At 53.5% G+C, this 22,594-nt stretch overlaps 1 protein-coding gene across 2 annotated transcripts in view; it reads left to right on the plus strand.

The window, feature by feature from the left end:
• USH1C (USH1 protein network component harmonin) overlaps window positions 1–20,943 on the plus strand; it is a 48,407-nt gene extending 27,464 nt beyond the window's left edge. The window contains exons 16-27 of one of the 2 annotated variants that reach the window (XM_043482500.1): window positions 2,866–3,018; window positions 4,068–4,184; window positions 4,742–5,224; window positions 8,476–8,595; window positions 9,977–10,027; window positions 12,707–12,748; window positions 13,224–13,277; window positions 13,616–13,715; window positions 16,692–16,798; window positions 17,265–17,267; window positions 18,164–18,219; window positions 19,249–20,462. In XM_043482500.1, the coding sequence (XP_043338435.1) occupies window positions 2,866–3,018; window positions 4,068–4,184; window positions 4,742–5,224; window positions 8,476–8,595; window positions 9,977–10,027; window positions 12,707–12,748; window positions 13,224–13,277; window positions 13,616–13,715; window positions 16,692–16,798; window positions 17,265–17,267; window positions 18,164–18,219; window positions 19,249–19,375 (1,413 nt within the window). In that variant the 3' untranslated portion in view covers window positions 19,376–20,462. The other variant, XM_043482499.1, reaches the window with a different exon arrangement.
• The last annotated feature ends 1,651 nt before the right edge of the window (window positions 20,944–22,594 follow it).

Consider the following 22,594-nt stretch of genomic DNA (forward strand, 5'->3'; position numbering starts at 1 on the left):
CCTCTTTACACTGCCCCCCTCCCAGAAAGGTCTTGGTCTCATGGGCTGTCCTTTTCATCTTACAGGCTGACTCTATGGCTTATGATATTTCATTGGGTTCAATTTCTAATTCTTCTCTATATACTATCTCTACCAGACAGGGTAACACACATGCCCACACACACAGAGGATTTTACTTGAAAAAACAATAAAAGGAGATGTACAGGTAAATTCTTTTCCAAGCACTAAACTAGGTAAATGTAAAAGAATTAGTGTCTCCTTCACACACACCTCCCATCAGAAATCGCAGCACTTGAGAATCGCTGTTGGCAAAGAGGAAAGCCTGTTTTCCTCTACCCTTTAGTCTAGTCATTCCAGAAATCGCTAGTGTTTTGGTTTTCATTTCATTTCCAAAAGAGAGAAAAATCACGTGAAGGTAGAGGCAAGAGCACACCCCTCCCTTCCATCTGCCTGTCCTCTCAGTCTGGACCAGAAGGAGTATTTGCAGTGACTTTGACTGACCACTAAAGGACAACAGAATTATGTCCCTCATGCTGACTCTGAAAATCCACTGACACTTTTTTTCTAGAGTTATGTGAGATGCTTTGTCTCCAAGCAGCTAGAACCAAGTCCCCAGGTATTACAAGTGGCCTTCGATGGCCGTGGTCAGCAATGCACAAAATTCCTCTTATTTGAAAAGATAACTATTCAGAGTCTTCCTGGGCCCTCTGGGGCTCATGGAGCCCAGGCCTATGGCCTCACAAAGTCTATTCCGGTGCCCGAAGGCTTTGTTGTTCTTACTGAGTCCTTTCCCCAGGACCGCTTGAGTAAATTATGCAGACCAACCCTACTGGTTGGAGCCTGCCGTCTGGCAAGAGAGGCAGATTCACACACAGCTAAGTAACCCATATGGAAAAGGCTACTATGAGACCAGTACGCGATGCTATGGGGCAGCTTGCCTTTCTGCTTCAGTAAGCAGGTGCTCTTTTCTTGGAAATGAGACAGAAACTGTCACATCTCCCTCCCCACCCAGGAGTCCTAGCTCTAAAATCTTAACACTGATGTTTTTTTTAAAAAAAAGACAACAACAGTAGAATGGCCATGCCTATTATGATGGTCCCTGTGGGAGGTCATGCCCTTAGTCTAGCAAGCTGCCATTGGGCAGAATGGTTCTGACTCCTCTTGGGGAGTTGTCTGAATTAATAATGTGATGATAGAGATTCATCTATCAACTGAGCCAAGAGTCTAGTGAACAAGGTAAGAAGGAACCAAGCAGGGCTCTGAAGCAGTGAAAACCATTTTCTCAAGTGGCTCATAGACTGCTCTGAGGGTGGGGCCCCCATCTGCTAGATGGGGGACCATCTCCAAAGCACCTGTGCACAGAGTTGGGGGTTGTCTTTAGGAAGGGAGACAGAATGACTCAGTCACAGGTCCATAATGATCCATCAGGCCCCTCTAGCTGTGGACAAAGTTGTGTGTCCATTGCTGGGAAACTCAATTTCTCATTCCTGGCCTTGAATGATGGGATGATTCGGGAGTTCTGAGAGCAGGCCCCACCCAGGAAGGCCTGGGAGGGTGGGGGTGAGTTCAGCGAACATGCAGGCTTCCTCCTTCCCTGGAGAGTTGATGCTGTCTCCTGGCCCCTGTCCTCCATGCTGCACGAGGGGCCGACACTCCCTCTTGCCATGCTTCCCTTGCCGCCAGCTCGTCAGGGTGCAGTGGGGAAACTGTGGGACCTGGAAGACTCTAGTCCAAATTCTGGCATCACCACTTACTAGATGTTTGACACCAGGCAAGGGACTTCACCTCTGCTTCTCGGCTCCTTCATCAAGAGAAGGGAGATAATACCTATGGATGGGATTGACCCTGGGTCTTCTGCGCTGCAGGCAGATTCTTTACCATCTGAGCCACCAGCGAAGCCCCATGGATAGGATAAGCAATGTAAACCTCTTGGTACACAGGCAGTCCATAAGTCTTAACTCTCTTCCTTCTTTACTCCTCAGCTTCCCTGCAAGCCCATGGGAGAAGCAGCTAGGAAAGCAGACTTTGTGGTCTAATTCAAACAGGAAAAAGAAGTCTGTTTGCCCTCCACTTCCCTCCCCCAATCCTCTGGAACCCTGATGGCCAGTGAAGAACACTTGGGCCATCCTTCCTACCTGCCCCTCCACACCAATTCCCAGTCATATAGTTTCTAACTAGTCCACCTAGTTCAGAAGAAACAGTGGGTTTGGACTCTGAAGGAGGAAATGGTCTGGAGTTTAAGCAGCAGGACAAAATCTGATGTCCTTGGCTCTGGGCTTCCAGGTCTGAGGCTGACACCCTTCTCCTCTAGCTCAGGATAGAGGATCTCTGTAAATGAGGTTTAGCCAGCTGTCCCAGATTTTCTCTAGATTCTACCAGGATGCATCTGTGTTGTCTGAACATCCAGATAATGGAGAAGGCCTATGCCCAGACACTGGGAAATAAATACAGTGCCTTTTTTAAATACAGCACTTGGAAGCTTACAAAATGCTTTCATAGATGTCACTTCATTGGCTCTAGATGGCAAACCTGTGGGGCAGGTATTTCCCCCATTCTGGAGGTGAGATAAACCAGGCCCAGAGAGGTTAAGGAGCCTAGCCAAGGTCACACAGCTTGTTAGTGAACTAGTAAGCCAGTTCTTCTGACCGGCATAGGAAGTGTGTCTCACTCTGCGATGGGTAGCAGCGTCCTGCCTGCTAAACCTGAAGCCCAGTGCCCAGTGCCCAGTGTGATTGAGCAGACCTAGGAGAGGGACTCATGGGAGGGAGGTGCCTGCTGTTGTCTGAATGCCCTGTTTGCTGTGCTGTGCCAGTGTCAACAATGCCTTGTAACCCTTGTCATATAAACAATGCCACATCTGCTCAGAAAGGAAAGGATAAGAAGAAAGCCAAGTATGATAGCCTTCAGGAGTTGAGAAAGAATAAGAAGGAACTGGAGTTTGAGCAGAAGCTTTACAAAGAGAAAGAGGAAATGCTGGAGAAGGAAAAGCAACTGAAGATCAACCGGCTGGCCCAGGAGGTATGACGTGTCCTGCTCTGAGGCCAGGGAGCATCCCTGGGACAGTTTGGTTGGTCCCCACCATGCTCTCAGGAAATCAGCTAGAGTAGCTGTTTCCAGATGGAGTCTGAGGATGGAGTGAGCCCAGCCCCCTCCCCAGGCTGGAGGGTGAGATCTTCCCACCTCCCCAGAGTGAGACTAGCTTCTGGCTAAGGTGTGTATGTTTGGGGAGACTGCTCAGGAGCTGGCCTCTCTGCCCAGACTGTGGGTCTCAGGTTGGTCTCCTTGCACATGGCTAGAGGTCTGTGTCTGCCCTCAACCCCCACTCCCACCAAACTGAGTGCAAGTCTAGGCCTCTCCTCCTTGGTATGGCTGTAAGGCTGGCCTCCCTGTAAGGCTGGCCTCCCTGTTCAGGGTTTGAGTCTGAGGCTAACCCTTCTGCCCAGACTGTAGATCTGAAGTTAGCCTTCTACTCACCTGTCATTAGATCTGGGTCAGTTTGAGCCCCACCTCCATCAACAACTCAGGTTATGCTTCTCTTTAAAGCTTCTGTGAATCAGAATGCCAAGCTGATTAGATTACAAAGCCAGAGAAGTCCTGGAAAATGTGAAGTGCATTAGATTTGACATTAGAACAAATTAGCTACAGAATTAAAGATAACATTGAACTTGTGCTCCTAAGGACAAGACAGCCTGGAATGAGGGGGAAAAGAAACAAGCAGTAAAGCTGGACTCTTGGAATGTGCCTACAAAAGGACCATTTTTGGAGAATCCTAAGAGCCTCAGAGTTGGTGGGAATCCTAAAGACAGCTAATCTCATGCAAGGCATAAGCCCCTTCTTGAATTTTGCCTACACCTGCTGTAAGCTAACACCCCAACACCTCTCTCCCTTATTTCCCCTCTGCTGGGGCCAGGTGGAACAAGCCTGGGACTTTTTCTAGGTAGTTGACACATTCAGCAGTACTCTGGGTGTTTAAGAAGTGCTTCTGAACTATTGACTTGAGTGTGCTGTCCACGTGTGACTCAATGTGTTCTCCGTCCTCTCCATTTTGCGCTGGCCTTGGGTCCCAGGTATCTGAGACAGAGCGGGAAGACCTTGAGGAGTCGGAAAAGATTCAGTATTGGGTGGAAAGGCTCTGTCAGACACGCCTTGAGCAGATTTCCTCTGCTGATAATGAGATATCAGAGGTAACAGAGCCCTTCCCAGAGCGTTTCTGTCCACATAGACCCTCCTGCTGCCTTTGACACCACCCACCCTGGGGATGGCGGGAGGTGGCATGTCCCCATGCTAGGGAGGCAGCCTGGCCACTGAGAAGCTTCACCCTCCAGGGCTGCTGACCAGCCCACTCCATGCGCCCGTCTTGAGGAGGGAGATGTGTCTGTATTTCTGGGCTTATTTCCAGAGTGACCGCTAAGTCCCAGCTCATCTGAGATGATCCGTTAGGCCTGCTGTCCGGGCGTAATTATTGAGAGTGTATTTTTCCCTGTCATGTGCGTTCCAGTTTAGATGATGAATTATATGGTTGCCTTTTCATCACTCGCATGTGTTTTGGTGCCCCCTACTGGCCACCTGGTGTGGGATCCGCTGGGCACCCAGGTGGCAGAGAATTGACCACCCCTCCCGCTTCCAAGGTTCGGGTTTCAAGGGTGGTGGGTCTCCAGCAGCAAGAGAAACAGATGAGCGTTAGACGGTGTATCGTGAAGTGGGGCGCTCGCCCGTGACAGAACTTCCTTGCCACCCCCAGATGACCACAGGGCCCCCGCCTCCCCCACCCTCTGTGTCTCCTCTGGCCCCGCCCCTGAGGCGCTTCGCAGGCGGGCTGCACCTTCACACCACGGACCTGGATGACATCCCCCTGGACATGTTCTACTATCCCCCCAAGACCGCCTCTGCCTTGCCTGTCATGCCTCACCCTCCACCCTCCAACCCACCCTCCAAGGTCCCCGCGCCCCCTGTCCTGCCCTCATCAGGCCGCGTGAGTGCCTCTTCCTCGCCCTGGGTGCAGCGCACTCCACCCCCCATCCCCATCCCTCCCCCACCCTCCATTCCCACCCAAGACCTCACTCCCACCCGCCCGCTGCCCTCGGCGCTGGAAGAAGCGCTGGGCAACCACCCCTTCCGCGCTGGGGAGACAGGAGATCCAGCAGAGAACTGGGAGGCCAAGAACCACAGTGGGAAGCCTGCCAACTCTCCTGTCCCCGATCGGAGCTTCCCACCCGCCCAGAAGGTACTGCCTCTGTTCTGCATGCAGTGCAGGGAAGCAGGAAGAGTGGGCCGGGCTGCTGTTTCCCACGCCCTCCTCTGCTCCTGCATGTGCAGATGGGAGGAAACACCACCCCAGCCCCTGTTCCAGGAACTGGCTCCCCAGCCTGCAGTTGTGGACTTCCTGCGTGCGTATGGCTTCTGCTGATTTTGAAGTGCTGCATGGTATGGTGAATTGCCTGTGATACTTGGGATGAGCAAGTTGATTGTTCTCTCTGCTCCTCTTGGCTAGTACCAGCTGGTAACCTTCACTGTAGCACTTGCAAGGCTGTGTTAATGAAGAGCCAGAGCTCTATTTATATGCCAGGTAGTTGTTTCTTGATATTAGCTCAGAAAGCCTTGAATGTGGTGAATGAATCCTCTGTTTAACAGGGGAGCAGTGTTAGACTCTGTAAATGAGGTGATAACACTGTCCACTGCAGTATTAAGACATTACCATGCTATTTTCTACAACACTAGCCAACTATATTAGCTTGAAGCATAATACCCAGAAATTTCTGTCCAACTGCCAGCTATGGAAAAAAATGAAAATGGATAGTTCCTAGAAAGCTCCAAATTTGCAACTAAAAGATTAGGGACCTTTTTCTTGGATGTCAGCAGGCAGAACAGTGATCTTTCTCAAAAAGACATATTCCTCATTAATTGTTCTTTAGCCAAAGACTAAGAGGCAATCCATAGTGAAGACACAGAGCTTTGTTCCCTGGGAGGGAAAAACAAAATATTTCTCTGCTCCAGTAGCTGTAAGGGAAGACTTCAGTCAGAACTACAGCTGCTCATGTTGACTAAGAGTGGGGTTTGAGGGCAGGGTAGTCAGTAGTACCTGATCAGCTATTTTTATTAACCTTTGCTGCATGGGTTTGGGTTCCTGCATGAAGTGCAGACTAAGCATCTCATTCGGGAGTGCTTGGAGGAAGGAATTTGGGAACGAAGAAAGTGCCAGATGCTGACAAGGCTGCAACTGCCAGCAGGAGCCTCTCAGAGGGACTCCCAGTGGGGTCCTGAGCCCCGAGCCCTGACGGAAGTCTGGCATTCCAAGGATGTCTTGCCCCCAGGCCCAGCCAGAGCAGGTTTGCAGGAGGCTGAGTGAGTCTGGCACAGAAGCCAACATCCTTCTTGAGAGGGGCCCCCACCAAGAGGGGCAGCAGCTTTCCCTCAAAGAATTCAACTCAGTAATCAACTGAGCACCTTCCCTGTGCTTCTGTGTCGGGGCCATGGCAGCAGGGTGCAGGGAGCAGAGCTGAAGACAGCACAGAGACAGTTGGCACACTTGTGCTCTCCAGGACTTTGCCAGCTAAAGGATTAACAGCTGACCAGGCAGGAATCAGCTATAACAGCAGCACAGGCTAGGTGCTGTGGGAGGGATTCATTCTGATGGGAGGTTGACGGCACCTCTTTAGAGTTGAGCCTTGGGGGATAGTAATACATGTAGGATGGGAGAAGGCTATTGCAGGTGCCATGGACATAACAATGGCAAGAAGGAACTACCCAGGTTTGAATCCTGGCTCAGTCGCTGGCTCTATGACTTTGGGCATGCATTGCTTCATCTGTCTGAGCCTGGGTTTCCTCATCTATAAAATAGGAATGCTAATGACACCTACTTATTATGAGGATCAAATGAATTAATACATGAACTCATTCTAAGTTAATAATTGGAGCACATAGGAGGTGCTCAATAGACATTACCTATGATCAGTGACAGATCAGGGTACAAGAAAATTAGGGTAAAGCTGCAACCATGAGATTAGAGGTAACCTGCAGCCTTTTGAGTCAGGGTCAAGATTCAAAACCAGGTCCCACTTGCTCAGATTCCCCCAGTCATCATGAAGTTCCCACTGATAGTTCCTGATCAGAGCAGAGAGAAAATTAAAATCTCCCCCCCCACACACACACAAGGAGCCTCTGAAGAATTGGACCCTAAATGTCTTAAGTGACATGAAAGCCATGAAGGTTGGGGGTTAGCTGTCTCGGTTAGCTTCATCTCTCCTGTATCAGCACTTTGGTCCGTGCATCACTGACCCTGCCCATCCTCCTCCTCCCTGCATGCTCAAGTGAGGGTCATCAGTGCTGCCGTAGGACGTGTGGACCATCACACGTCTGCACAGTCAGCCCCGCCCCCAGCAGGTCTCGGGTGGTGGAAACAAACACCCGTGTCAGCCACACAGGCACCTGCCAGAGGAAGGTTTCCAGGGCACTGTCTACCCCCTGCCCCAGGCGTCCACTTACCTACTAAGTCCTTCATTTGCTCATGTGACTTGTTTAGTGACTCCTACTCTGTGCCAGACGCTGTGCTGGGCGCTGAGAACCAGCACAAGATGGACAGCCCAGTCCTGAGTCTGGTGGGAGGACAGCCAAGTCAGCAGGAAACTCCCGCACACCAGGGCAGATGAGGGAACTGCAGGAGGGGGTGGGGAGGAAAAACTCAAGGAATGGTCCCCAAAGGTGGTGACACCCAAGCCAACATCTGGGCACGTAAAGCAAGAGGGAAGAGCATGTGCAAAACCCTCAAGGCGAGAGAGCTGAGCAGTTTGGAGGCTCAATCTAGGCAGTGTGAGGAGGGCAAGGAGTGAGGATGAGACTGCCAAGGAAGGTAGACAAGCCCCTGGGGGCTGAGCCAAGGAGCTTGGTAGTCAATGGGGACCCATGAAGGGTTCAGGGCAGGGCTGTGACCCGATTTGTCTTGCCCAAGATGATCAAGTGGGTCAGAGCCAAGCAGACACGTTGCATCAGCTCTCCTGACGCTGTGCTTACTGGTCCACCCTCCCCCCCCCCCCCCCCCCCCCCCCCCCCCCCCCCCCCCGCCTCCAGGGACTCTGTGCCCACCCAGCAGGAGCAGCAGATGCTGCGTGTGCAGTCCGGGAACTGCAGCTGCCTCCTTAGAAAGAGAAGAGGATGGATGGCACCCGTGGCCGCTGAGGGGGAGCCTCGAGAGTCTCCTCTGAGTGGCAGTGCCTGCTGGCGCCCCCACAACAGGCTCCGGCTCAAGTCCCTGATTCCTCGGAACCACCCAAATGTTTCTGTGGCCTCAGGACACACTGTGGCCGATGGACGTCTCGTCCCTCTGCTGAAGGCCACACACCTAGGACATCCCGCAGGGCGAACGGACCAAGCTGGCTCAGTGCATGGTGTGAATTTGCCTGTGTGTCAAAGTGCTGTGGTTGGCCTGGGCCACCCATCTCATGACCTCACATGGGCCTCTCTTTAAACTAACCCCTGTAGACATTCTGCCCAAGCCCACAGCCTCCACGAGGCCCTGGCGTGTCCACCATCTCCAAGCCGGTCATGGTCCACCAGGAGTCCAACTATGTCTACAGGCCACCTGTGAAATCTGAGGTCCTGGTAAGCCCCTCGAGTCCCCTGCAAGGCTGCTTCAGAGGAGTGGACATGGGCTGTCTCCCCTGGCTGCTGCTGCCTCTAGAGGAAAAGTGAGGTGGGATTCAAACTCACATCAGAGTTTGTAATAACTCTCTAATAACTCTTTGTAAGGCTAATAACCTTCTCATTAGCCAGGTGGTGAATCCATGTGGGTATAGGTGAGTGTTGCCACAACCAGTGAAATTCCTGTCCCTCACTTGATCAAATGGCCTAGAGCGCCATCTCAAAGTAAAAATAATAACAGCACTGATTATTATCAGCCTCCATGTGTCAGGCTTTGTAAAGTAAAAGTGAAGTCGTTCAGTCATGTCCGACTCTTTGCGACCCCATGGATACCAGGCTCCTCTGTCCATGGGATTTTCTAGGCAAGAGTACTGGAGTACAAGAGTACTGGAGTACCCCATTGCCATTTCCTTCTCCAGGGAATCTTCCCGACCCAGGGATCAAACCCAGGTCTCCCGCATTGTAAACAAATGCTTTACCATCTGAGCCACCAGGGAAGTCCCAGGCTCTGTAAGGCCCCATTTAACCCTCACAATAATCCAGTGAGATGGTTCCTTTGCTACCGCTGTTCAACACTTGAAGAAACTGAGGCTTAGAGAGGTTAAGTAGGTTATCCAAGGCAGAGCCAAGTCTGACTATTTACTCCAGTCTTTCAGACTCCAAAGCCCAAGTTCTTATCTCCTTGCCATTTTGCCAAAACCAACAGTGATTCCAGTTGCTCTGGCCTGAGCCCCTAAGGCCTGTGGTGGGTCACCCTCAGATGGGGCAGTGAGCAAAGCTGGCCCATTTCTCTTCTCCATTTCACGTCTCACTCCTCGCTGGGGCTGGAGTGTGGGGTGTGGGCCTGGGGTGGAGGGGGACGGTCTACCCACCCCCCATCACCTATGAGTGAGCCAGTTTGAACTCAGGTGCACCCCCTCCAGGGGTGCCGGCCACTGACAGGCCTCCCACCCACGGTGGGAAGAGCCGTGCTAGAGTTTATATTCCCCTCTCAAGGAAAGCCTATCCAAATGTCAGGGTGGAGCCGCTTTGATACTCATTTTGAGTTTTAGCTGTCCCCTCAGCTCCCCAAAGAGTGAAAGTTCACTCTCCCATGACAGCCCGTGGATACCTCGGCATTGCATTTCAGGCTGATGACAGGGGGTGGTGTCTGCTCGCCTGGGACTGGGAGCTGCTGTGTCTGGGAGTGTTGAGGGCCCCCTCCACCATAAATCAGGCTGCGTCTGGGGAGGGATGTTGGCCAGGCAGCCCCAGGCTGGCAGGCCCAAGGCCTGGCACCAGGGGGCAGACGAGACCTGTTGGTAGAGTCCAGCATAGTTTTTGTGTTTTTTTTTCCTGGCAGCCACAGGAGATGTTGAAGAGGATGGTGGTTTATCAGACAGCGTTCCGACAAGTAAAATGATCCCCGTCGTGTGTCTGTGGTCCTTTGCACCTCCTTCTGTCCCTCTCACTGTGACCTCTCTGGGGGTGCCTGTCAGCTCCGAGGCGGCCCCAGGCACCATCTGCTGGCAGCCTGTGGCTCGGGGCTGGGGGGTTCTCATATAAGGTGGGCCTGCTGAGACCCCACGCCCAAGCTGAGCAAGCTGCAGGTCCCTGGGGACTCGCCTCTTTTGCTGCCGTTGGTTCATAGAGGAGCAGGAAGAGGGAAGGCTCAGAGTGTCGCAGAGGCCAAGATGTCTGCTTGCTCCAGCCATAGAGATAAAGGGCTGCCGGAGGCGTTTCCCTGACCCTGTCCCTCCTTTCCTTCTAAAGGCAGATCACAGCTTCAACAAACACCACTTGGCCCCAAACCAACATCAGGCACAAAGTGGGGACCAAGGACCTCTATCTGCAGGGGGCACTCCTGTGGCCGGGGCCCGCAGAAGACCTTGCTGGTCCCTGAGTGGGTTCAGGCAGGCAACCATTTATTCTCCCACCTCCTGGGGCTTACATCCTCAGAGCCAGCCATTTGTTTGGCTGTCTCATTGCCGATGAAAGAGCCCAAGATGGAGATCTTGCAGCCAACATCCTCGTGTGTGCATGCTCAGTCATGTCCAACTCTTTGCCACCCCATGGACTGTAGTAACCTGCCAGACTCTGTCCATGGGATTCTCCAGGCGAGAATATTGAAGTGGGTTGCCATTTCCTCCTCCAGGGGATCTTCCCGACCGAAGGGTTGAACCCATGTCTTCTGGGTCTCCTGCATTGACAGGCAAATTCTTTACCACTGAGCCACTCGGGAAGCCCACCGACATGCTCACCAATAGCCTAACATCTGACTACAGGCTGAAACAGACTGCGGGCAGGGAGGAAACAGGAGGTATCAACTGTACAGTGAGACGGGGGGGCCTTCTAAGGAGGCCGGGCACTGACAGGTACCCACTGGGCCGTGACAGGTACCCAAGGTGTGCTGTGCCAAGCACTGTTTGTAAATGCTTTATGTATTTTAACTCTTTTAATCTTTACCAGAACCTAGGAAGTAAGCACTTATATCATCCGCATTTGGTAGGTGCAGAAAGATTGGGAATCATGCCCTTGGTGGCACAGCCAGTGTCAGACCCCATATTTGAATTTGACCTAGGAGGTCGGGCTCCATAGTCAGGTTCCTAAATCCTCTACCACCCTCTTGGTCGTGAATATCACCTCTCTGGGTCCCAGGGTCTCCAACTATTGGATGAAGGGCTAACTCCCTCTTCAAGGACTGACCGGCGCTAGTGGCTTATAGAGCTCTCATCTGAATTCACACAAGGCACAAGTCCTTGCCATCTGGCCTGTGACTGAGAGCAGATTCTCAGAGGGAAGGAAAGAGGGAGACCCATGGCCAGTTTTCCAGAAGAAACAGCCATGGGTAGGCAGAGACCTCTTGGTAGAAGAGAATTGACTCCACGTCCTGCCATTACCCTCCTTGCCCATGGATTTGCTGCACCCCTTCCTCTGTCTGCTGCCCTGACACCCACACGCCAGCCTGGGAGCGGCTTCAGAGCTGGGCCAGGCTGGAGACCCCAGCTATTTGGGGTGAGCCTGAGTGATGGAGGCTCATGAGGAGGCAGGGGAAGCAGATGCCCAGGGATGTCTGCTGCTCTCTGGCCCCTGTCTTGTGCCCTGAGATTGGTTGTTCCGTGCTGGGCATAGAGGGGGCTGTGGCCGCCCATGATGCCAACCACAGGCCCCAGGGGACACGGTATGGCCCAGGTGACTATGTGCTGGGGGGTGGCCCCACTCAACAAAGTGTGTATGGGCGTCTGTCACAGGGCTTCTCCTTTGCACCCACCTTGCCACGGCGACTGACTGAGGCTTTGCTGCCCCCAGGCTTGGGGTGCCCAGCCCCTCAGTCTGTGGACCCTGGGCTCCTGCTCTCTGCGCGTGACTCCTGGAAAGACTATGCTTTCTGACTCTGCCCTCCCTTCTCCCTTCTCATGACTTTGTTTCTACTTCTTGGGGCGGTTGCCCCCACAGCCCCCACTAAGCCAGGTCCTGTGAGCTGAGGGTCCCCCACCTCCTCCCTTGGCTAGAGTTCTGGGGGAGCGTTGCCTTCTACATAAGCATGACATGAAGAACGGTACCGGGCACTGGGCAAGCAGACACCCCCTTTTCCTCTGGGTGCCTGACGTCCCTTCCCCACGCCCATCATGCTGTAGCTGGTTTCCACAGGAAGGCCCCTGAGCTGTCCCATCCTTCTTTGGGGGTCAGAGCAGTGGGTGGAGAAAAGCTGGGCTTCACCCCCAGAACCTGGACCTGGCTTCAGGTGGGCTTGGAGGGACTGAGAAAGGGCCTGAAAGGCCTAAAGCTGTGGGTAAGGAGGCCTTCAGGAAGGCTGCCCTCGACATCAGCAGGTGCCCCTGCCAGTCACAGATGCCCACCTCTCTGGAACAGGGCTGGAGTCCTTCAGATGCTTCCCAAGCTTCCTGCTTCTCCCAGACATAGATGCTCTGGCTGTTGGGGTGACCATCCCCTATGCTGGCCACAGCTGCCTCCTCACCCCGCCACTCTCTCCCTACCTCCCAGCCATTCCCTGTCTTCCTTCACCCTAGGCTTGTTTCTTGCAGTGCCTCTGGAGGAGCCCGAAGCCCTAACACTCTCTCTTTGCTTCCAGGATTTCCGGAAATATGAGGAAGGCTTCGACCCCTACTCCATGGTGAGAGATGACTCTCCTCCACTGGGGAGTAAGCCCAGGAGCAGGGGGCGGGGGGTTATGGTCTATTTGGTGGTGATGCCTTCTGGGCTCTGAGGGTCCTGGGGATGAGTTAGGGGCTGTGAAGAGCGCCGAGGAGGCTCTTGCCTGTGAAGGCTTCTTTCCAACAGCATTCCGCTGTGAACTGTGTGTGCGTGTGCTTTATAACGATAGTTACACTTGCTGAGCACTAACTACGTACCAGGCACTGTGCTGGTGATACCAGGCCTGCTATCACCCAGTCCTCGCAATAATCCCAGGGACAAACCATCTCTGTGTATGGGCATCCATGGGGCCCCCAAATGATGACTGATGGGAATGGGGCAGGCAGGGTCCCCTTGTCCACCCCTTCTCCAGGGCCCAAAGTCCCACAGATGCCTGGCTTTCCCTCCCACCCCTGCCCCCACCTGCATCCTTCACCCCTGTCTTCTTCCTCTAGTTCACCCCGGAGCAGATCATGGGGAAGGACGTCCGGCTCCTGCGCATTAAGAAGGTATGGGGCACACGGAGGTTGGGCGGGGACCATGCTTCTCTGTCCCTGTCCCCTCCCGTCTTGGTCCCTTGTTTCTCCTACTCTCAAAGTGACTCCTGGGTGACCTCTCAGATCCCCACTCTCCTCCACCCCCCTGGGGACACCCCTTCCTCTGGCGGGACCACATGCCCAGGCCCCACTTGGTGCCCACGTCCCATTTTCTTGCTGATGGCACTGCCCGTCATTGTCCCCATGGCTTCTCCTGCCCTCTCTGTGGCCCCAAGAAGAGGGTCCTGGGTGCCCAGGTGCCCGCAGTCTGTTGTCTGCTTGGCTCCAAAGGCCTGTTTCCCTCTCATCAGGAGGGAGCTTTAGACCTGGCCCTGGAAGGCGGTGTGGACTCACCGATCGGGAAGGTGGTTGTCTCTGCCGTTTACGAGGGCGGAGCTGCTGAGCGGCATGGTGAGTGGGGACCAGCTGTGCTCAGGTTTGGGGGTGGTGTGATGGTTATACCGGCTCCTCCAGGAAAGCAAACAGCAGCCTGCTGGGAGCGGGCTGACAGCTCTCAGGAATGCTGTCCCCGCTGGATCTGTCCACCAGTCCCACACGTTCCCCGCAGGCACATGATGGTGTCGGGATCTACGGGCACAGAGCTACTCAGACACCACTCTGCCCACCAGGGGCTCCCTGTCTAGGGGTGGAAACATCCTCAGAATCACCAAATGCTGACTGTAACAGTGTGGTGTGCTATGGGCTGGCCGAGGACTGAGAGGGTGGAGGGAAGCTGTGGGACGCCTGAGGGCCTGACCCACTGAGGGAAAGGGGGCAGCCTGGAGGGCTCCCTGCGACGGTGATACCTGAGCTGAGCCCTTAAACGTAAGTCAATGCTTGCCTTGAGAAGCAGAGAAGGAGCTTTCCAGGCAGAGAGGACTACACAAGTAAAGGCAAGAGAGAAACCACTGAAATTTTACCCGTGCTTTTAACAATGATAAGAGCCAATATCTGTCCAGAGCTAACCTTGCACCAGATGTTATTCTATACCTGCATATGGCCTGTGTCTAAGTATTTCATGTGCATTAACCTATTTAATCCATATACAACCCTGAGAGTAGATATGGTTATCACTCTCATTTCACATCCCAGGAGACTGAGGCATGGGAAGGGTTCAGGGCCCGCGGCCAGTAGCAGTGGAGGCAGCACTTGGACACAACAGTTTGGTCCTTTGCTTTACTGGCCAGCACAAGTGCCACCCTTGCTTGGGACCTTCTGCAGCAGATCTTCTTGCTTTGCCTTGATCCCCTTACCAACAAAAAAACAGCCCCTGCTAATGAGTGAAGCCTCTGTGGACCCAGCACAGACTCATGCTTCAAACGATCAACCCATTCACGTGTCCGTGTCCAAAACACCACCACTAATGAATTCTTCTTCCAGTCTAGGCAGCCTTTCTGTACTCCTGACTCCTTGTGGAGGGATAGATGCCCTTGAAGGAGGAGTCCCTTAGCAGGCCAAAGAGGGCTTCCCTGGTGGCTCAGATGGTAAAGAATTTGCCTGCAATGCAGGAGACACAGGTTTGATCCCTGGGTAGAGAAGATCCTCTGGAGGAGGGCATGGCAACCTACTCCAGTATTCTTGCCTGGGAAATCCATGGACAGAGGAGCCCGGTGGGCTACAGTCCACGGAGTCACAAAGAGTCGGACATGACTGAGCGATGAACACACCACACACCCTTGCAGGGAATCCCGGGGTCAGATCCCTTCTCCACAGTGCTAGGCTGGAGTCTCTCCCACAAGCTGAGGCGAGAACAGAGGGTGGTGCAGGCCTGAGGAAGGAGGCGGAGTGACGGCAAGGTGACCTGACCACGGTGGCAGCCAGGCTTCTGTGAGTTACCTGGGTGAGCCCAGCTCGGCCTCCCATGGCCTTCATGACCTCGTCCCTCACAGCCACACTCTGAGCCTTCATTTCTGCTGTAGGAGGGGTTCCTGGTCAACCAGGCAGCTGCCGTGGCCCACCTCTGCCCACCTGGCTCACAGCCTCCTCCTCTGCCTTCCTTTCCCGCACCAGCTGAGGGAAGGGCCGATGCTCGGCCCCACCTGTCTGCCGTATCTATCAGGGAAAGAGCAGCAGGATGGCCGGGTGACTTCCTGGGCCCTCCCCTCCTTACGAAGCCCCAGCCCGAGCACTGTCTTCTTGGCCCTGAGGCTCCATCTTGGGTTTGTACAAAATGAAAATGTGAGAGCTGCCTCTCCCCGGGCCCACTGCCCAGAAGAAGCTGCTGCCTACAGTTTGGTCCCACACTGCTTGGACATAAAGCAGCTGGTGTTAGTTCCCCCAGGAGCGTGTGTGTTTTAAGCCACCACAGCCGCCATCTTCAGTAGCACACACCACAGGCTGGTAGGCCTTCGTGCCCACAAGGCTCCTGGGTAAACTGTGTCAACATAACAGAATGTTCTGTGGACACCAGGACTGGGAGGAAGTCCTCAGAAAAATAAGGAGAGGTTCTGATGTTGAAGGTGTGTGGGGAAACCACGCACAATCAACTTCTTGGAGAGGAACAGTGCATGTTAGTATACTCAAACATACTCTATTAGTATATTCAAGGCTCTGACAAGTCCTGCAGCAAGTGCTTCTATTTAGTTTTTAACTTCAGCTTATCTCCAACTTATCAGATCATAGGTCTGCTTATCCAAGAACACCTTCAATCACACTCATTCATTCAAGAACTATCTGTTGAATTCCTATTTTGTATTAGGTATTTCATTAAGCACTGGATATGTAGTGGTGAGTCAAAAATACAATCCCTGCGCTTATGGAGCTGACAGTCTGATAGGAGGGATCACCAGTCAACAAAGAGATATATGATTACAAATCGTGAAAATGCTGTGCAGGAAAAGACCAGGAGAATACTATGTTATGAGAGAATAATAGGAAAGACCCACTTGAGATTGAGTGTGGGGAGTGAGTCAGAGAAGACCTCTCAAGAGCTTTATCTCAGACTTGGAACAAATGAGGAAAGAGTGAGGGCAAATGCTCCAGGTGAAACATCGTGTGAAGGCTCTGAGGCAGGAAAGAGCTCAGGCTCAGGGGCCTAAAACCATCCAGAACGGCTGATGCACAGAGGGAGGGCTCACAGAAGTAGCTTGTGTTTCTGGTTAACCTCACCGGAAATGCAGGTCAGCCTTCCTCTGCAGTCAGAGAGACTAGGCTGGGTTGGCAGGAGTTCATCACTGGTGTCCCGATTCTGCTGAGCTGGGGGGAGGGCGTGTGAAGGGGTGGGGAGGAAGTGCTGCCCTTGAGTAACCTAGTCACTTGTTTCCCCTCGTGCTCTCTGAACCTATACGAGCTTTCTGAACCCAAGAGTCAGGCCCCTTCTGCGGCCCTACAGTGACGCCCTGTTTTCCACGTACAGCCCAGTTGTATGTCAGCCTTCCTTTCCTGCAGGTGGCATTGTGAAAGGGGATGAGATCATGGCCATCAATGGCAAGATCGTGACAGACTACACCTTGGCTGAGGCTGAGGCTGCCTTGCAGAAGGCCTGGAATCAAGGGGTAAGAACAAAAATTCCCTCCCTTCTCCCTACCTGGTCTGCCTGCCTCAAACCCTGGCCTCTTCAGCCAGACCTTACAGTCAGGGTGCCCTATCCCAGGGTAGATATCCAAGGTCCAGGTAACTCTTGGGTGACACCCACATATCCTATCTGGCCAGTGGTCTTAATCTGACAAAACAGAATTCAGAAAGTCAGTTTCTGACCTTGAGCACAAAAACCAAGTGACATAAATAGACTTCACAAGACCAGATGTGGCAACCCACCCAAGAAAAAGACTTGAAAGTCTTCACTAAGTTCATGCCAAACAGGAATCAAAAGAGTGCCTGGGGCTACTAGAAAGCATTAACAGAAGTAGAGGGCCCAGAATGGAGGAGGGGCTGGTGGTAGTCTGCTCCGGCTCATTAGATACCCACCTGGGTCAGGACTGCCATGTAAGGTCTCCCAGGCTGTGCACTGCACAATCAGAGGGGGTGCTCTCCTACAGACTACCATGTGAATGGTGCCCGCTCATGTTGTGCAATGCACAACCTGTGCAACTGTATGCAGGCAGCCGAGCCTGAAATATTAAGTTCAGTGCCGAGGATGCTGACCAGATGGGCCTGGGACCCACATGAAGGGATGTGGAGAAGAGAAGACTTACGGGTAACATGATGACTGTCTTTGATTATCTGAAGTGCTGCATTACTGTAGAAGGAACAGAGTGTTTTCTGTGATTTTGAGGGCAAAACTGGATTGGATGGAGGGAGGTCCTGGGGAGAGATTTCAGTTCAATATCAGGAACAATTGCATGGTAGAGGGGCCTAATGATATTCCACAAAATTTGTGTTGGATATACCCAAGCCAAGAATGGACAATGAGGAACAAGCTAAGGATGGCGGTGATGCCATTGAGGGAATTTAAATGTTAGGAGCAGAAAGAGCCTGAAGTTCCCTAATTGGCTGTGCATCAGGATGACCTAAGGAGTTTGTTGAAAATGCTGTTTCCCAGGACCTAACCTCAGATTTCTAGGGACCAAGTCCATGAATCTAGAATTTGAAGAAATTTCCTGAGTGATTCTGAGGTTTTTGCCTGACTGTGGTCCACAGATCACCATTTGGAATACGCTATCATTCAAGGACCTGGCAACTCTGGTCTCTGTGGTTCTGAAACCTCAGAGACTGGAAGCTTCCCCAGACTGAAGGATTGCACTGTGAGAGTCCTCCCCACCAGAAGGACCTCCAGCCCCACCTGGGCCCACCTTCCCATGGGAAGAAGACCCCAGCTGGCTGGTCCTGGGCCATGGTGCCCAGGCATGGGAACGGAGTGGCAGGGGCAGACACGCCACGACCACTGAGCATGCCCAAGTCACACAGCTTCCCCCCCACAGGACTGGATCGACCTTGTCATCGCCGTCTGTCCCCCCAAGGAGTATGACGATGAGCTGTAAGTGTGTGCAGGCGCCTGGCCCTCTCTGTCGTCTTCCTCCTCCTCCTCCAGAATCTTGGCCACTTTCTCTCACCCCAGCCCCAGCCCTCTTCCAGCTTGAAGAAACAGCCCAAGCACACAACATCTAGTAGTAACTGATCCTAGAAAGCTCCCCGTCTAGGGCAAGCCCAGAACAAAGTCACAGTCCTCAAGTATTGCCAAAGCTGTCTCCAAGTCCGTCTTGTCCAAATTCTTCTTTCCATGTGGAAAACAGGCCAAGTAAACAACGAAGTAGGGACAAAGCCTCAGATTTCTGATTCTCCAGACAGCCCTTCATCTCTGGCCCCATCACCAGCTAGTTTAAAGACTTCTGTGTCTTTTGTTCTCTGGCGGGGCTTCCTGATCCTTAGCTACTTTGCCTCATGTAGCCAGGACTGTAGGCTTTGGCCCCACCCTGCAGGTTTTCCTTGGTCCAGGGTTTGTCTTTCTCTGTGTGTGTCTCATTCCAGTCTCTGTGTACATATCTCTGTCTCATTCTGTCTTTCCTCCCCCTCCCTCTCACTCCCCCATCCTTCCTGTCCATCTCTCTCCCATCCACTCCTCTCCCCTGCATCCATCTTCCCTTCATCCCTCTCCCCCTTCTCCCCCTTTACTTGCCTCTCTCCACTCTGGCTCTGAGTCTAATTCTCCATCTTTGCCACCCTTTTACATCCATTTTCTCTCAGCGTCTGTCTTTCTGTCTCTGACTCTCTCTCTCTCTCCATCTCTGTTGTGTGCCTCTGTCACTGGCCTTCATCCTCACTTCATCACATCTCCTCCCCCACCTCCGTGCTTGCCTGTCACAGCTGTGCCTGCTCGCTCCCCCGCCCAGCAGAGGCTGAGTCCTGTATGTTTTAGAGAAATCAAGGTCTTGTAGCAACTAATTCTGGAACCCAGGGTCCAGGCAGGACCCAAAGCAGGAGCCCAGTGAAGGGAGAGGTCCGGAGGAGCTCTGCCTGGAATAACCAAGCCCTGTTTTGTGTTTCCTGCTCCGCTCTGCGTATGTAGCCCCTCTCTTCCCTCCTCTGCAGCCGAAAGCCCCCAACCGGTCCGAAAGCTCCTTGAAGACCATGCTCCCGTGCTTAGACACGGGTTCCTCCTGCAGCTGGAGCCTGGCAGCCCCCACGGTGAATAGGCAGGCAGGCTGCATGTCGTGGCTGTCTGCTGCCAGCAGGTTCTTTGGACTGGTGTCTAGGGGATGTGCCATCCCTGAGGTGCCACCTGGGCCTGCTGGTGATGACGCTGGAATTCTGTGGGACTCAGAGGCCCTCCTGCTCAGGGAAGCCGAGCAGAGCCCAGTTTGTAGCATGCTTGAGACCTGGGTGTCCTCACGCCCCGCAGCCCTGGGGATCTGCCCTGGGTCTCCACCACACCCCCGTGAGCACCATTCTCTGCTGGGCACAGGCAGCGCCTCAAACCAGGCGTGATGGGCTAAGAGAACCCAAAGGAAGCACAGCCTGGATTTCCCCTTCCTGTGAGCCCACCCTCTGGGAGCTCCACCAGCGCACTGTGCTGGGGTAGAGCCAGGGCAGTTTAGAAGCAACTGAAGCTGGTCCAAAGAACCAGGCCTGGCCTATCTGACTGGTCCATGTGCTGTTGTGACCTGTTGCGGCCTTAGCCCGGCTCAGACCAGACTGTCCTCGGCGCCTTCCCTTCCCCTTGACTCTGGACTCTATCTGTGGGACGCTGTGGAGCCCAGCTTTGGGATGTATTTCCTGCCCTGTGTCAGGGCGGTGCCCATGGACAGAGCTGGTAGGTGGCCGTGAACCTGGTGTTTGGTGTGGCCTAAAGCCCACAGCTGGCAGCTTCTGGGGCAGACCAAAGCCTGGACGTGCTGACTTTTCTGTTACAAGTTTCTCAGAACGTTAGGGCCTCATGCTCCCAAGTCAGTTGACCTCAACTGTGGCTGTGGCTTGCGGGGTGGCCTCAGCGGCTGTCTGTTTTCTGTCACATGCCTTCTGCTCTTTTCGAGGGACCTCGGCCCCTTTGCCTGCCGGTCCCCTCTTACCTCATCCCCGGTGTCCCTTCTGCTCCCTCCCTGGCTTCTGTGTGCCGTGGCTATGGCTGGGGTGTGGCTGCTTGGGGCCTGCACCAAGAGGGGAGTTCGGAAGCCGGCAGGGCTAGGTGCCTCAGGGGGTGCAGTGTATGCTCCCTGCCCTTGGCCCTGCCCTCGGCTGAGTGCCCGCCCGCAGGCCTGCACCCGCCTGGGTTGTTCCTCTTCCCCGCAGGACCTTCTTCTGAAGTTCAGAGGAGAAAACAAATTCAGCCCTAGAAGCCAGTGAACTGTGGCTCCACCCTCCTGATCATCATGCCTGGAACCATCTGAGACACAGCCGCCTGCAGGCTCCCTGGAAACCGGCAGCCACCCCCCAGGGATGGCAAACTTCCTCTGACCCTGAAGCAGGGCTGCGTAAGGAGCACCTCGGGCCACCTTCTCAAGGCCAACAGGGAGGGAGGGAGCAGCCAGCCATTCTGAAGAGGCCCTGTGATCCAGACTGTTCTGTCATCCCTCTGGCCCAGTGAATCTGGGAGACTCCTCCCTTGAACTCTGTTAGGACCTGACTCTTGGATCTATCTCTCTCTCTCTCCCCCCGCCCCCCACACCCCTATCCCTCTCCTCTCTCTCCTGATCTCCTTGCTGCCGAGATTGATGCCACAACCTTACTCTGAACTCATTAATAAAATAAGCAGACTTCTTTTCCAGCTTATAGGAGTGAGTGTGGCTTTGGACAGCAGGTTCAAGGCTGTCAAATTAAAATTCATGTAGTTTTGCTTCCTATTCAAGAATGAGAAACAGATCCGGGTGCCGGGATCTGGGACTGACTTGAAGGATGTGATCCAGTGGCTAGGAGCTGGCTTGGAGCAGGGGGCAGGGGAAGCTGGAGACAGGCTGGGCTCTTCAGTGTCTTCTCAGCAGAAGGATGGCAGGAAATGAAGCTTGTGTGGCAGGGACTTTGCTCAATTCCAGAAAGTGTAGCTGAAGCCTGCAGCTCCAGAAGGTCACCTCAAGGTGTGAGGTATCCCAGTTTCTCTCACAGACAGCATGGTCACAGCTATTTCTCTTGAAGTCACCAAGACAGGATGTGAGCAAGGCGGCTTCAGGGGGTCCACTCCATCCATGAAATTACATCCGGTAAAACCTCACGGGAGGCGACAAGGACGTGAGGCAGAAGGGCATAGCTTGCAGGGGCTGGCAGGGGGTGAGTGGAAGCCCTCCTGGTTCAGGGTCCAGGGATGAGCTCCCAGGCTGGCTCCAAGGAAAAGAGTGGTCGGCATATCATGGGGCTCCAAGACGAGGAGCCGAGGGTCCCCAGGCCTTCTGAGAAGTGGAAGGTGTTTCTGATTTAAGGTGCCTCAGAGGAGCAGCTCTCTCTGACTAGGCTTCCTGTCTCTGCCACCAGCTTCTTCTGCATCCTCGAAGCTCACCTTGAACACAGCCGTCACCATCTTCTACCTAATTCTAGATGACCTTTCAGCTGTAGCTCCACCACCATTTCCCAATTCTCAATTCCAGAGGCAGAATCTGACTGGGCCAACTCACCTGAATGCGCGGTCTTGGGGAAAGCTGTCCAGTCAGCTGCAGCTGGGGGCAGAGTCACATACCACCCAACAAGGCGGCTGAGGCAAGGACAGACTTGTGGGCAGCAAGTCATGATCAATGGGAGGAGCAGAGAGAGAAAGAACGAGAGAGGGAGAAACTGTTGGATTTTCCGATCGTATTAGAGACGAAGCCACGATGACCTCCTCACAGCTGGCTCCCAGAGATAGCAACCATGCTGAGGAATTCTATGTTTTCTTATCTGGTTCCTAACTTAGCTCTGGCGATAATTCCAAAGTGAAGGCCATAGGAAGGGGTCCCTCCTTTGAGGGACACCTCCTATGTGCTGACACCTCCTATGTGCCATCCCTGAGCTGGACCCTGGTGTCTGCCACCTCAAAGTGCAACGACCAAGATGCTGCAGCACCCCCTCACCCCACCAAGGAGCCCCATGTTAACAGGCAGCACTTAGCATCAGCTGTCTGCCAGGTACTGGTCTTTCTATGGTAAGCACATCTACTCCCCTCAACAACTCCACCAGGTAGGGACTGCCATCATCAGCCCCATCTTATTAACAGAAGATTGAGGTAGAAAGAGGTGAAGTGACTTTCACCAAGTCCCACAGTCAAAAACTTATGGAGCTGGCATTCAAAACCCAGGTGCTCTGTCTCTGGAGCCCATACCTTTCTCCACTCTGAGCTGTAGGGGGCAGGGCAACCCTCATTGGTATGTCTCAGTTTTTAGGCTGTTAGCAGGACAGTTCTTCCCACAGTTGAAGAGCAATGAATGTTCTGTTCTTCAGGGATGGTTACTTCC

The sequence above is a fragment of the Cervus canadensis genome, chromosome 11, assembly GCF_019320065.1.
Source record: "Cervus canadensis isolate Bull #8, Minnesota chromosome 11, ASM1932006v1, whole genome shotgun sequence".
Classification (NCBI taxonomy): domain Eukaryota; kingdom Metazoa; phylum Chordata; class Mammalia; order Artiodactyla; family Cervidae; genus Cervus; species Cervus canadensis.